Source organism: Xiphias gladius, chromosome 7 (genome assembly GCF_016859285.1).
Source record: "Xiphias gladius isolate SHS-SW01 ecotype Sanya breed wild chromosome 7, ASM1685928v1, whole genome shotgun sequence".
NCBI classification, from domain to species: domain Eukaryota; kingdom Metazoa; phylum Chordata; class Actinopteri; order Istiophoriformes; family Xiphiidae; genus Xiphias; species Xiphias gladius.
In genome coordinates this window covers 18,785,461-18,801,000 of record NC_053406.1, presented here as the reverse complement: position 1 = coordinate 18,801,000, position 15,540 = coordinate 18,785,461, and the positions used below count along the sequence as shown (strand labels likewise).

The 15,540-nt window shown below is 39.0% G+C and overlaps 1 protein-coding gene across 1 annotated transcript in view; it reads left to right on the top strand.

The window, feature by feature from the left end:
- Positions 1-15,540, top strand: part of zgc:77784 (uncharacterized protein LOC402947 homolog) — a 57,055-nt gene that overhangs the window by 31,294 nt on the left and 10,221 nt on the right. The window contains exons 9-17 of the mRNA XM_040130105.1: positions 2,505-2,676; positions 3,061-3,266; positions 5,759-5,840; positions 6,060-6,228; positions 9,628-9,794; positions 10,096-10,217; positions 10,442-10,658; positions 12,122-12,240; positions 14,394-14,571. Of these exons, the coding sequence (XP_039986039.1) occupies positions 2,505-2,676; positions 3,061-3,266; positions 5,759-5,840; positions 6,060-6,228; positions 9,628-9,794; positions 10,096-10,217; positions 10,442-10,658; positions 12,122-12,240; positions 14,394-14,571 (1,432 nt within the window). The remainder of the gene's footprint in view (positions 1-2,504; positions 2,677-3,060; positions 3,267-5,758; positions 5,841-6,059; positions 6,229-9,627; positions 9,795-10,095; positions 10,218-10,441; positions 10,659-12,121; positions 12,241-14,393; positions 14,572-15,540) is intronic.

Below are 15,540 nucleotides of genomic sequence, written 5' to 3'. Positions count from 1 at the left end.
GCTGAAAATTGCAGCAACCGAGACATCCAGTACAATAAATTTCTGTTAACGAATCACTGGATGAGTTTGTATGAGCCTTAGGTTGTTATTTCTGTTAGGTGAGAAGGTTTTTTTTGAAACCTTACTAATACTGAATTGTTTATCATACCAATAAGAAGAGTTTCGCACCCTGTTTGTTTTAAAGGTGAGAATGACTCACCGCAACATGAGCAGGTTTTTTGTCTGATTTAATCATACTTTTCTGAAACTTTTTTTTTTTTTTTTGGGTTGCTCACACTCTTCAAGACACATTTCCCAAGTGAAACGGGCGAGAGACAAACAAGAGAGTGCAGCACATTTGCATTTGGCTCACAGATATGAGTACAGACAAAGTGTTGGAAGGCTTTGTGGTAATGCGTTGGCGAGAAATGTTTCTCCTGCTCTCACCACAGCGTAAGAGAACAGTGATGGGGGGAAGGATGAAGAAGTAGAAGAGAAGAAAGGAGGGGTGGCAGGAAGTACACCAGGTGTGGAAACCAAGTCTTCAGGGCAAACACTGTCCTCCTTCCACATTGTACCCAAGTATAAATACCCTGTTGCTCAACAGCAGCTGGGATCACTGAGTTGGAGGAACAGTGTCAGATGTTTTTAGGAGCTTGTCGGAGGGCAAACAGGAGGTTCAGATGCAGATTTTGTGAATAAGCTTCAGTCTGCGGGATAGTTGAGGCATTCCTTGGCTGTTTGTGGAGCTTTTTGCTGTATTTGGGGGATTATCTGTAGCCTTATAGCCTTGGTCCCTCCACTGACGTCTAAGCCTCTTAGAGGAATGAAATGGATGGCTGAATGGATTGATGTGCATCCCTTCCCCCTTGTTCACATCCATCTCGCGTACAGAAAAACAGAATGGGACAGTTATAAAACGTCTGGTATTGAGCATCGTCCCAAAAACATCAAAACAACCCATCTCTTCCAGTTTTGACCTTTGTCGTTGCCATGCTGGTGCCAATGCTCTCGGTCTACTGTGAGGTCCAGACTGAATTTTGTCCACAAGTATTGAATTGGTGACCATGGTAAACATTATACCTGCTAACATCAGCATTAGCATTGTCACGGTGTTAGCACAGATATGTTAGCATGCTCATGTTAGCATTTAGCTCAGTACAGCTTTACCGAGCTGCTAGCCTGTGGACTCTAGTTGTTTGGCTATGTTTAGAAGTTGAAGGGATGTGCCCTGGATCATTATATTAACATGTAACTGAAACAATTAGTCGATTAATCAATTAGTTGATGACCAGAAAATTAATCAGCAACAATCCTGATAATCAATTAGTCAGGTCCTAATTCTCAAATGTTAATATTTAGGGGTTTTCCTTGTCCTCTGTGCTAGTAAATTGAACACTCTTGGGTGTTGAACTGTTGTTCGGACAAAACTAGAGTTTTTAAGATGTGTCCTTGTGCTCCTTTTTTCCTCCCACTATTTTCTGACATAATTTAGGAAAATAGCATGCAGAGACAGAGAAAATAATATGCAGATTAATCAGTAATGAAATTAATCATTAGTTGTAGCCCTAACACTTTAGGGCCTAAAGTATACAGTTAGTCTAACAGCAATAAACTTAGTAAACTCCAATTTTGATAAATGATTAATCATTCAAGTCATTTACCAAGCACAATTGCCAAATATTTGTTGCTTCCATCTCCATAAATGTGAAGATTTTGCTTTTGCTTTTTGGGATTTGGATTGTTGTTTGGACAAAACAAGCAGTTTAAAGATACCAATTTTTGTGTTGGGCAGTTTAAAGATACCAATTTTGTGTTGGGAAATATTTCAATATTTCTGACATTTTGTAGGCTAAATAATTAATAAAAAGAAGATTAAGCAAATCCCCAGATTAACAGAAAATATCAAAAATGATGCATACATAGCTACATAAACATGTAAAGTAATGTGTCACATACAGCTTTAGTTTGAGCTAAATGCTAATGTTAACATGCTAACACGTGCTAACTTGTTTTAACCATGTTAAATTAGCATGTTAGCATGCTAAATTTGCTAATTAGGACTTGAACTAATTGGACAAGAAATTTCAACCTGAGTTTCAACCTGTGCAAGATGAAAAGTCAGGGGGATCACCAAAGATATTAAAGGTCATCGTGAGTGGAACGTGAACATCTGATCCAAACTTCACAACCATCCATTCAACAGTTAAGATGTTTCAGTCTGGACCATATGTGAAATTGATCTTCGCAAATATGACAATTTAGCTTTTTGGGTTTTGGAATGTTTTTTTTTTTTCTGTTTTATATGAGTGCAAATTAAATATCTTTGGGTTTCGGATAAAACAATCAATTTGAAGATGCCACTTTGCAAAAAGAAACTTTTACTATATCTGACATTTTATAGACTTATTTGAATCATTCAATAATTGAAGATGATCACCAGATTAATTGACAACAAACACTGGTAAGTTGATTGTTGGTGTCATATGAATGATCTGTTCTGCTGTGTGTGTTTGTGTGTTTAGATGTTGCTGTTCCCTGGCCAGCCGCCGTCACAGTCTGGTCGTTACTCTGTCTCCATGAGCGGAGAGCTGACCATCACTGACGTCCACCCTGAGGACTCTGGGTTCTACGTCTGCCAGGCCATCAGTGTAGCAGGAAGTGTGTTGACCAAGGCGCTGCTGGAGGTGGAGGGAGGTGAGGTCCACACAGCCACGTTTGAACCCGAGAGGGGTTCATTCTTTATTCTGTATCATCAGATAATGAGGGGAAAACATATAAACTACTTAGTAGCTGCGCAGCAATAAGGCTCATAAAGACCAAGAAAGAATGTAGTCCGAGACCCCGTTATCAATGAGCAATGAATTTCAGGCTTAATGTTCTTTCTCAGGCAGCTTGTGACCACCAGATTTAAACTTTTTTTTGTTTTGTTCTTTATGCAGCCTATTCTCAATTTCTGTAGGCTTCTTGCAAACCTTACAAAACATTTTTTCTCCACTTTTGTGTATAGCTGTATAGCTATCAGAAGAGAGATGAAACCACTAACATAATATTCTGCTTCTTTTCCCCTCTATCCACTAGGCCCTTCGGGCCGTGTACCACCGATCATTCGCCAAGGCCCAGCAAATCAGACCGTATCTCTGGGTGCGACGGCGCAGCTGCACTGCCGTGTAATTGGAGGGCCCTCAGTCAAGATTTCATGGGAGAAGGATGGAGAGAGACTTCAGGGAAATAAACCTTGGCTGACCTTGATGGAGAATGGCACTTTGCAAATCACAGACATAAAGGTGCGTGTGTGTGTGTGGGTTTGCGTTAAGTGAGTCATTTATTGGAAAGGGCATGAAAAGGATGAGTTATGAAAGGTGTTTTCTCTTAAATTCTAGGAAAAACAGACTGTGTGGCTGATGGAAAAACAAAAAACTGTGGAGGATAGTGTAAAAATTCCTGTCTCATCTCTGACCCTCTTTCACTTTCTCTACAACCCACATGGCAACAAATTTTTCTTGCTCATTCAATATTATAAATTCAGTGTTCATTTGTGAAATTAAGGTGAGACTGAGTTTCAAAGACCAGTCTCTCTGAGGCGGTGCGTATCTCTCCAGCTCAATTATGTGTTCGTGCAGTGTCTATTTGTAATGTAAATGACGGTGCTTGTTTGTAAATGCTAATGTGTTCTGCTTTGATGGAAGAGCAGTCAGGAACCCCTTTGTGCTATAACCCCACCTGGAGGTCAGCGAGTGAACGCAGGACGGAGCAAAAGCGGCATCATTTTCATTAATTGACTGGTGATAGATGATAAATCGTTTAACCGTGTTTTAATTAAGTCTCCTGGCCGGACTATGCTTATTCACTTCCTCTCTCATCCTTTTTCTAAGCAGTGGTGCTCAGCAAACTCGTAGCATTACGATTTGGTCCAATGCACCACTGAGGCGGAGGAAATCTGCCATGCCAATGTGCTCAATGGAACAGAAGACATGCATTAGTGTGGCATCAAGGGGATGACAAGGGGAAAAAATAAGAGGGGAAATGGAGATGAAGAGCGAGGGGCTAAAAATATTTACTCTGCTGAAGCCCCTGCCCGCCATCAATATTTTAGCAGTAGTTGGAGTCATTTAAGGAATTTCACCTGCTCACAAGCTGTGCTGTCTGTCAGCCAGAGGTCAACACTGCAGTGGATGATCTCATATGGTCTGATGAAAGTTCCAGCAGACTGAATCTCAGCCAGGACAGGGCTGGAGCAAATACCAAGAGTGTCAGTGAAGCATGCCGGCGTATACAGTTCATAATGTAAACGGGAGGGAAGGTAGAGTGTGGTGCCGTTCCTTGCGGCTTGTAGAAGTTATATTCAGTTAAGTTTATATTAACAATGGAAAAAAAGACGTTGTGTATATATGTGAGTTGTCAATCACAGCGACAAACCCACAGAGAATTACCACCCGTCTCTGCGGTTCCCCTCAGTTCTGTGAAGCGTTCCAGCATTTTTTATTAGCTCAGCGTTTTGGTTTTCTGCCCCGTAACTTTTTTGGTTCAGTTCCACTGCTCTCATCGGCGCCGTTTCCTGACGCAGCAGGTAGCTGTTTTCTGTGATGAAGCTCTGATAAACCCACTGTACGCTACGAGGCCAACACCGAACAGCAAACAGACAAACTTATGGAATATCTGGTGAACATAGTGGAGCATTTAGCAGAGAGAAAGCTAGCCATTTTCCCTCAGGAGTTAGTGGAGACCAAAACGGAGCTGAAACAATGCAAATGTTGTCCAGGTGGCCAGAAACAGGACTCTAAAAGAATGATAATGTAGCTCTGTATCTGCCAGACTCACAGATGTGTAAATAGGCAACTGTTTGCTAACTTGTTCACCCCACGACTTTATAAGGGGATAATATGTCAATGTTGTGTTAAAAGATTGTTGTGTTGCTCCTAAGTGTCCAACAATCGGTTTATTTAGGTTTAAGTAAAAGGGGCAATAGTGCAACGGAAAATACTTAATTACAAGTAAAAGTACTACATTAAAAAATGTAAAATACTTTTATGGTTCTGTACTTACTGATTAATTTCCTAATAGTTTCCAAGAAATTTCCTCGAAAGAACTAAATATGTTATTATGTATCAATTAGAAGGAAAATACAGTGTTTAATTTGTACACTAATACATACATTGATACAGCAGGTCAGCTAAACATGTGAAATGTGTCTATAGGCAAGCAAACACGTAAACAAATCAGCAAATATGGACAAAAAAAGTTTTGAATAATAAATGAATAATGAATTATTGTTTGGTTTAAATTGAGCTTTTCTTTCTCAGAAAAATTCCTATTTCCCCACTAACTGATACTAAATGACATACAGCACATCTTTCCAGGAAAGAAGCTGGGTGAGGAGAAGCCAGTTTTAACTAATTAATTACACTTAGATATCACTTGGTAATGCATTCCATACATTTATTCTATATTCTTCAACATCTTTTCTACAGTATATACAATTTGAATCTGTAAAGAATTTGTGACTATAGCTGCCAGTTAATTGTGGTGGGGTTAAACATACAGCATTACCCTCTGAAATGAAGTTGAGCACCTCAAAATTGTATGTAAGTGCAGTACTTTGGGTAAAAGTACCTGCTTACTTTCCAACACTGCCACACAAGTCGAGAGTCTAATAAGTAAAAGACTTGATTTTGCTCTAGACAGTCTTCATCTGAACGTTCTCTCATCCAACTACATAGATCCAAAACGTGCTTCAAAAATTCAAAACTGCTTGCAAATGTTGTCTGCGGTTTGACAGGACACGGACTCAGGGACGTACATGTGCGTGGCATCCAGCACCACAGGGGAGACGAGCTGGAGTGGGATGTTGACTGTCAGAGGTACTCACACCAAAACTCTCCACACGCTGTCTCTCTGTTACACTTCACACTCTGTCACTCTTACACTACACTTCTTGTGCTCAGGAAACTACACAGTCATGTAACCGAAGTTCCTCACAAGAGCACAGTCTGCAACCATAGCAGGACAAAATCCACTCCAGTCTCAACATTGGTCCATTGTCGTATTAGAACAGTTCTGTTTCCCTGTTTCTGTAACAGAAGATGGAGTTTCTCCAGTATCCAGAGTTTCTGAGTTCATCCAGCTTCCAGGGCCTCCGCAGAAGCCTGTAGTGACGGAGGTGACCAAAAATACCGTCACCCTCACCTGGCAGTCCAACCCCCATGAGGGCGGGGCCGCCGTCACCTCCTACATTATCGAAGCTTTCAGGTATGCAGTGACACACGTATTCTTATTCTCATTACTGTACTCAACATAGCATTTTATTCTGACCAGCACGAGAAGCCTCTTTCTGCATATTATAAAATGCTGACATTTCTCTAATATGGTAGCCTGGTTGAAATGGTACAATGCCTATTTAATGTCAGAAACAGAATCAAAAACTGCGTTGTCCTTCGCAAGGCAGGGGAAATTTGTTTTTGGCAAAACACTCAGTACATGTACAGTTAAAAACATACAGACTGAGTTAGAATACAAGCATAGAGTTAATAATTAATAACATTATGGCTGTGGCAAAGTGCAAATACAGTATGTACATGTGTTAGAGTAGTGTGTTCTTCATTCACTGCTTGTTCATCATATTAAAGACAATTAAAGACAGTAATAAACTTTATTTCTATAGCACCTGTCCTGACAAGGTTACAAGGTGCTGCACTAGTCAACACAATAACATTAAAAACCACAACCCAGCAGTATGAGTAGAAACATTAGATAATACGAGCAACAGTAAAATCAGACGATAACAATTTGTAAAATGAGGGAAGTGAAAATACACTAAAGCACATAAAAAAGTAGGTTATTCCAAAGCCACTGAGGATCTCAGGTTATCTTATGTTGTACTAGACTGCATTAGTTTTAGCTAGGCGTGCCTGATAAAATACCAACTGAGTGTAGTGACTGCATTTTGGCTTTTTTGGGGCAGAATATACTACGATTTTTTACAGGCTATATAGTGCTCTTATTGACAAGTAAATTGTCTTTTACATGTGAAATTGGTGGAACGCCACCTTAACATTAGTCATAAATCCATCTATCCAGCCACAACTTTTCTTTGTCTGTCCATAAAAATGGATTCTGCTTTTTAAGTATTATTTATGTAACTTTTAGCAAAATCTTATTTCTGACTGAGATAAAGTTCAGCACAGACAGTCTCTGCTTAACTTCCCAGCCCTGATGGAGGTCTACCTGGAGCTGTTTCCACTGTATCCACACTCTTTTTTCATTTTTTAGTATTCAGACTAGTCCCAGATAGTGAAGTCTTCTTCATTTAGAGTCATTAGAGTTTGGAAATGACTCATCTCTGCCTGAAGGAGACACAGTTCTGTTAAGTGACGTCCTGAAGTGAAACCGTGACACTCACTGCATCAGTATTTAGCTGTGGCATCCCGAGGAGAGCCATAGCAGCTCTAAGAAGTAACCAGAGGCTTTAGCGAGACAGACAGCAAGTGAAAGAGGAGACAATTATTGCAGTGGTCGGCTCGGCATCTCTGTCCTGCCCTGGGGCAATGGAAGGATCGGAGGCCAGCCCATGAGTGCACTCATTACAGAAGCAGGAGAGAGGGTACACACCAAGTGTTTGGACACAGACACACACAAAAGTTCGGTTAGCTTTGTGTGAAAAGAAAACTCAGTGTGGCAGATTTACACGCACAGCTGATGATTAAGACCTACTTGCTGTTGCACACTCCACCACCAACAAATTGCTTGCAAATTTTGTCTTCGCGCATCAGCAGGGACAAAGAAAGAAATACGAACCAATATTACAGCATCTGTTAAAGTATTCTTTCTTGTATACAGGACATAACAAGAAATCTAGATGGAGAATTTATGTAAAAACAGCCACTGTAGCTGCTGCATACCCATTTGCAAATCAGGATGATTCTATTCAAATGGTAAAACTGTTTCTCCAGAGAACATTTGGTGAGAAAGGAAACATTGATGATTGATGGAAAACACTGTGGCCTTCTTATTGTAATTACCTCGCCATTTTCTCCTCCACAGAGTTTAAGAAAATTTTAGATTGTGCTCATGCTGCTTGATAGTCCTCGTTCCTGCACAGCATCAGGCTGTCGTATTCTCGCTGGACTCATTCAGAAGCCGTCGTTTTAACCTGCTGCAATAAAAAGTTGTCATTGTTGTTTCCACAAGCTGAGACTGGCCACGTCTTTTTAGATGTATAGATTTTCATGGATCCAACAGACAAGTGACTTATTTAGTCATTCATTTGTTCATGCATTCAGTTGGTGCTGCTAAGAGTCATGGCATTGTGTTTAGGTTGCCTTGCATTTCTGACACTGTCCTAGTTATTTTTTTTTGCTGTCTAGCCGAGAATTAGATGAGAAAATCAATATCTGCTGCACTAAGGAGATGGTTAGCTTAGCTAAGCACAAAGACTGAGGGGAAACTACACTTCAGTTTTTGTACAGATCAAACAAACAAGATGTATCATTTACTAGTGAGCTTTAAAGATGGTGGTAGTCCGGTATTTTGGACAGAGCCAGGCTAGCTGTTTCCCTCTGATTCCAGAAGCTAAGCTAACAGATTGCTGGCTGTACTGTCATATTTAGTTTACAGACATGAAAGTGGTATCGATCCTCTCATCTAACTCCCGGCAAGAAAGCGAATAAACGTATTGAAAGTACGCACATAAAACGTAAAATAAACGTAACGAGTTTATTTGCCAAAAGTATTGCTGAAAGATTCCAGGAAACAAAGAATGATTAAGCAAATAGTTGATTGACATAAGAATAATTGGCAGAAATTTAAATGATGACTTAAAGTCATTTATCAGGACAAAAATGGCTGTTTTGGATGGGATGGATGTTTTCAGCTTCTCAAATGTGAGGACCGTTTTTATGTTTTCATATAATTTAGAGTGACATGAAAATGTTCTATATCTGGGAGTGGACTCTTGGTTGACTGTCACCTTGTGCTGTGGGAAATTGTTATGGGCCTTTCCAAACAATTTATCAATTCATTAAAAAAATGACTTAATTACTAGAGAAAATAACCTTTAGTTGCAGCCGTAACCCCAATTTATCACCTTAACTCAAGATATCACGCTTTGTTTTCTCGAAGTCGCAAGGTTTTAAAAAAACCTTTTCGTGACTTAATAAAGGTCACTACCATAGCTCTAACTGCCATGTTGCCTGTGTCCTACCCACTCTGTAAAATTCAGATCGTTCTTTCTGACATTGCCTGTTCCACGTTCAACTGTCTGTGCTATCAGTTTATCAAGGGCCAAGAGTTGTGATCAAACCCATTACCTCGTTATCTTGAAATTACATGATAATGAAGCTGTGCTTTCAAGATAACAGGAGTGAAAAAATGGTCACACAGAGGGCAGCATGCTTGCCTATTGAGGCATCACTTTAAAGACTGCCTGCCAATGATTATCAGTGTGCTTTTAAAGGCGGCAAACACCCTCCGGATAAAGATCTTGACCTTCAAATGTGACACCATCTTCGGACCTTCCCAAAATCCTTTAACAATTAAGTCATGATCAAATTCGCTCATTAAAATAGAAAAGAAATAGATTAATGTTTTGAGATAATGTAACATTTTCATAGTCTTGTTTCAAACGGCAAAATGTCACTTTTTTCCCCGCAGCCAATCAGTGGGCAGCACCTGGCAAACGGTGGCAGACCACGTGAAGCAGGAGAGGCACACTGTTGTCGGACTCTTCCCCAACACTGTTTATCTCTTTATTGTCCGAGCAGTCAACTCTTATGGCCTCAGTGACCCCAGCCCAATCTCTGAGCCTGTCAGGACGCAAGGTGAGTTACATGAGCAAAAAACAAAGCTTTCTGATTGTACTCTTTTATTATATGAGTCGTACTGTACAATTTTGATTTCAGTTTCTATTTTTAAAGAATTAAATTTGAGATACTGGATGTAGGGCTGAGGCAAAGATTGCTTTCCATGTGCGGTGTCAAAACGAATTGCTTTCTCAGTGTGATGCTCTTCTGCCCTAAGCAATGTTTAACTTCATCAAAAATCTTTTTCTGTTTTTTGTTGAGTAGCTTCTATTCAGCTGTTTTGTTGGCCTGCATTGAATGGATTGCTCTGTTGTTTCAGATGGGAATCCTACAGAACAGGGTGTGGACCACAGACAGGTGCAGAGAGAGTTAGGAGAGGTGTCTGTCTACCTGCAGAAGCCTGTGGTCCTCTCTCCTACCAGCGCCGGGGTTTCTTGGACTGTGAGTTGAATACTTGGCTGATGAAAAATTCTACTTTTTGAAGTCTGCTTGCAGTGTGCGGAGGACAGGCTAATCTCTAAACATTTACTGCAAAAAACCTTTCAAACATGAATTGACATAAACAGTTTAAGTTGAGTACAAACAGAACTGGGTCTGCCTTTGATTACTAATGTAAAAGCGAAATGTGCTTCTGTATTTTTTTGTGTCTTGCCACCATTTATCAGGTCACCCGTCAGTCTCGGTATGTTCAGGGCTACCGCATATTTTACCGGACTGTCGGTGACTCCTGGTTGGTCCAGGATGTGGAGGCCACGTCTGACCACAGTACCATCTTAGCAGATCTGCACAGCAGTACAGAGTATGAGGTCAAGATACGCCCTTACTTCAATGAGCTACAGGGACACGACAGCCTCATGGTTCTGCTGCGTACGCCCGAGGAGGGTAAGAAATGGTTATCAGTCAATTTGTCAACAGCTCAGAACTGTATTGCAGTTTCTCTTTGGGAATAAAGTACTGTATCGAACGCAGAGAGCAACTAACTACAGAAAAGCTGAAGCTGACAAGGGAAAATAGGGTTTCAAGTTTTCAGGCTGACTGGGTAAAGTGTGTAACAGATAGACATAATGCCTTCATTTTATTTCTTTTTAGACTTATTATTTTACATCAACACCAAAAAAATCCTTGATGTAGACCATAGGTACAACCTAAAAACTGCACTCTGCCTTTTGCGAAAGCTAAGGAGTATGATGGAAAAAAAACAGTATGAGCTAATAAAATGTACTATTTCAGCTGCCTGTTGATCATTTATTGATAATTAATTTGGAATTTATAAATTCAAATATTACTACATTAAGATATATGATTTAAAAGTAGTCTAACTACACCAAATCATGATTTCCGCTAGCTAAGATGGTGGCTACTGCTACTCTACTAAGCTAGGCTAGTTAGCTTACTTTTTAGCAGGATATAGCTGTTTTTATTATCCATGACTGGAATTAGCTACTACCTTATTTATGATGGATAACAAACTAAATTAAAAAGAAGTTACTTCATTATCATGTGTATATTTCAACTGCAGGAAACAACCTGGGGTGAAAATAGGTATATTTAGCTTTAGCCACAGCTAGCTTTGACTAGCTGAATTTGGCTCTCTTCCTTTGACTGTTTGGTTTTTAGCTGTTTTCTTAGAATTTATTCATTTCTATAGCCTAAACATTTTATTTACATAAAAATAATGATTTAATATAAAGGATATACATATATATAAAAACATTTAATTCAAAATATCAACAAGTGAACTATTCCTTTAAATGATTAATGATCTCAACATTAGAGCTTTTAGGAATTTAAGCCTTTAAAATCACAATGAAAAGAAAAATAAAATAATATAAAGTAGAGTAAAATAAAATAAAATAAAAATAGACAAAAAGTGTTTGAGAGTAAAGGAAATAAAAGTGGATAACACTACATTTTACAGGTCCATAATTTCCAAATAACTACGTATTCTTTTCCAAAAAATTTACTGGAAATAACTATGTAATTCGGTAGTATTATAGACACAGTGTTCAATTTGTACACTTCAAATTAATTCATTTGCTAGCATAATTTATAAAGTCTTTTAGTCAGTGAACAGCAGGTCAGCAGAACAAGCAAAAATGTATTTAGAGAATAACGTTTCCAGTAATAAGCTAGTAATAAATTAATATTTATTTTGGTTTAAATGAAACTATTCTTTCAAGTTCATTTCTATTTTCTCTAAAATTAGTATCAAATCACATCGTTCATCCACAAAACCTCTTTTACTTTTCTTTTAAATTACGGACCTATAAAACAGAGCATTACCATAACACTAATATCTAGTAATAATAATACTGATGTAATTTTTCTCTCTCTACTGTCTCCAGTTTTAAGTGCTGCTCCACAGGCTGTATCAGTGGTGCAGCTCACCAACAGCTCCTGTATCAGTGTGTCATGGGAGCCTCCGCCTCACAATATTCAGAGTGGCTTCATTCGAGAGTACAAGGTGAGAGAGACTGACCCTGATGGTCTTTTTTCTTCTCTCATGTATTTTTCTTCCTTTAAAACCAGTGACACAGCCATACGCTCCAAAAATGAAGTGAAACAAATTGTTCTTTTAATCCACGATGTTTGTATTTTTTTAAGCAGCCATTACTGGAAAATCACAGATTTTAATTAAAAATGAGTAATTACTCATTGCCTCTTGTCTGCTGTCAGTTCAATTGTTGCTGCTGCCGAAAGAGAGTGAATTTTGTCATCAGATTCTCGGCTGACCACTGACTGTCCCTGTCATCTGTTTGCTCTGTGAAAAAAAAAAACTCAGTTGTGATTATCTGTCTCCTAGCGTGAGCACAGCACTGATTACTAATCATCAGGCTGCTATTTTCGAGAATAAAAAACATTGAAATGGAACACACAGTTCTATTGTTTTGATTTATTCTTCCCATCTGTGTCTGCATGTTGAAAGTTTCGAGAAATCAGCACAATTCTGATCACGAAAATCCAGATTCTTTTGTATGTGTTCGGCTCATCAGCCGAAGGCAAGGATCATACTTAATCAGCTCGAACATTCAGATTGCTGAGAACTACACACAGTATTTTGTGCAAGCCTTCGAAGGCTTAAATGTGAAAAATTAAATGTTGAATCTTTACAGCGTACATTTCCATTACCGCTCACTTTTTTTCATTTGGAAAAAACTTCACAAAAGATTGAACAAAAAGTTCACTCACTGTAGATTGTTCAGATTATACCGCAGGTGGAAAGAAACTAGGTACACAAACTCAGGAACTGTACTTAGGTACTGAGGAACTTGCTTGAGTATTGGCATTTAAGGTGACTTTTTTCTTCTTCTCCACTTGATTTTAAAAGGAAATATTCTACTTTTTACACCCCCCTTTTACTTACAACTATAGTTACTAGTAACTTTACTGATTATAGAATATGATGAGTTGCTGTAGATTAAATTACTCATCAGGTATACAGAGCAGTTAAAATTAGCTCCACCTTGCCCCTGTTATAACATTAAAATATGTACTACTAACATTCTGCATAAGTACTTTTATATTGAAACTTTAAGTACATTTTGCTGTTAATTTTGTGCATTAAAGTGAGGCTGTGTAACTTTTGAGAAAGAAGAAAAAAATCAACATATTTGTCCTCCCACAAATGAAAAGTTGAATTCAAAAGCAGTAAAATGCACAGTTGTTCAGTGTAATACACTCAGGAGATTTGCTGCTACAGCCTTAACTGGTCTGGTATGACCAGTAGTTTATGTTATCTCATCTTAGCCACCTTAAGATACAGTAGATATTGCTGGATAATAATCATTACTGAGTCACTTGACTTATGATGCTGACTCCATTTTACTTGTGCGACTGTCACAATACAGTGCAGCACAGTTTTAGCATGTACCATTGTCCTGTAATGGTCAGTAGGCCACCGTAGCCAAAATACCATAAAAGGAAAAAAAAAGTTGTTTAACAAATTTCTGTTGCTCCACTCGAGCCACTTGATAAATGACAGCACTAAATTAATCTTATTAAAAATAAAATAAAAATGAGCTGAATATGTTCAACTATAAAAAAGTGAGTTATTTATTATATTATATATTTATTCTTATGAATGTTTGTCACTATTTTTGACGTTATTAACATTTTACTGGAAAAACAATCAGTCTTACATGGGCTCACTTTCATGTGAGCAAAATGTTGAAAAAAAATAGTAAACAGGACTTATACTAGTGTATTTTAACATTATGGTGTCACTGTTACTTAACATATCTTAATATTTCTGCCACCGCAGGATTATATAAAACATAAATCCAACAGGCGTGGACATTCATGGGAGAGTAACACATCTAACACATAAACTGTGATGCCTAAAGGCACATACTGTATATTTGCAACATCAGAATTTTAAATCTGGATTTGAACTGATATTGCATCCCATTTGCTCTCATCTCTGCTGTATCTTTGCTGTCATTCTCAACTTGTACTACCAGATAAAGCCTCAATACCAAAAGATGAAACGGACCCAGTCTGTCTTCTTGTAATAACAGGCCACATCTTATCACAGGGTGTGCAGGGTAAATCAATGTCTGTATGTGTTTACATGTTTTAAAATTCACACATTAACGCTGTATGTCTGGTGTCAATCAGGTCTGGTGTCTGGGCAGCGGCGTGGATCAGGAGAACCAGATAAACCGAACAGTGGATGGAGCGGTTCTGTCCATCCTGTTGACGGGCCTGCTGCCTGGCGTCCACTACTCCGTCGTGGTGGCTGCTGTCACCAGCCTGGGTGTGGGCGCTCAAAGCCCGCCTGTCAGCCTGCTCCTCAGTGAGTCACTCAAACTACTACAAATGGAGAAAATATGGCAAGATGTGCCCTGAGCCCGCTCAGTTTACCACAGGTGGAATCTGTGTGTGAAGGCTGATTGCGCTGTGTGAATAAGTTTACAATTGAGGCGTCATCAGCACTGATACTTTGAGTGTGAAAACGTAAAATGTGTTAGTCAGGAATTCACAGTGCGGCAGAGAAGTCTGTTAAAACTGTATCATATAGATTTTTTTCAGATGTGATAATTGATAACATTTGGGGATGAACAGGATGAGCAGGATCTTCAGCCTCCATTTTTCCGCTTTTATCATAAAAAGCAATGTCTCGTCTTTTCAGTTACGTAGCCACTTATCTAGACAGGTATTAGTCCATAGGAAGTCTAAAGATCTAAAGCTCAGCTAAAGCTAATTGAAAATGTATATATTGTTTGTTTAAGCCGTGCAGAAACCAAAGTGTAAATCAACAAGTTGTGGTTTCATGGGGGGTTATGTGCTGGACGGTGATGACAGGACTCCAAGAAGTTACTGCTCCCAGCCAAGGAAAAGTCCAGTATGACTCCCTGTTCAACAACAAATGAAGCACAGTCCAGGCGGAGCACTGAAGCCGCGCTTGTACTGGCTGATTAGCTCCAGCCGCAGTTTGCAGTTCAGTAATTAGCTCATTCACAGCTGTGTAGCTAATCATTCTCATTCAGGTTCACATTGCAGACATTATAACCTGACACTTTCTCACCTTTACTCTGACGATCACGCTCATGCCAACGCTGTGTGCTATCGCAGCTCTCTCCGCAGCCCCAACCTCCTCCTTATGTGGTGTTTTGTAATTCTGATTTAACTAAGATTAATGTTCATGTTTGGGGGATTAGCTCTTGGCAGAATCCACCTTCTTCCTTTTTTTCATTGATAACTCCCTCAAACAGCAGAGCCTTTTCCACCAAATCTAATAATCATCATAATCATTTGCTTCAAA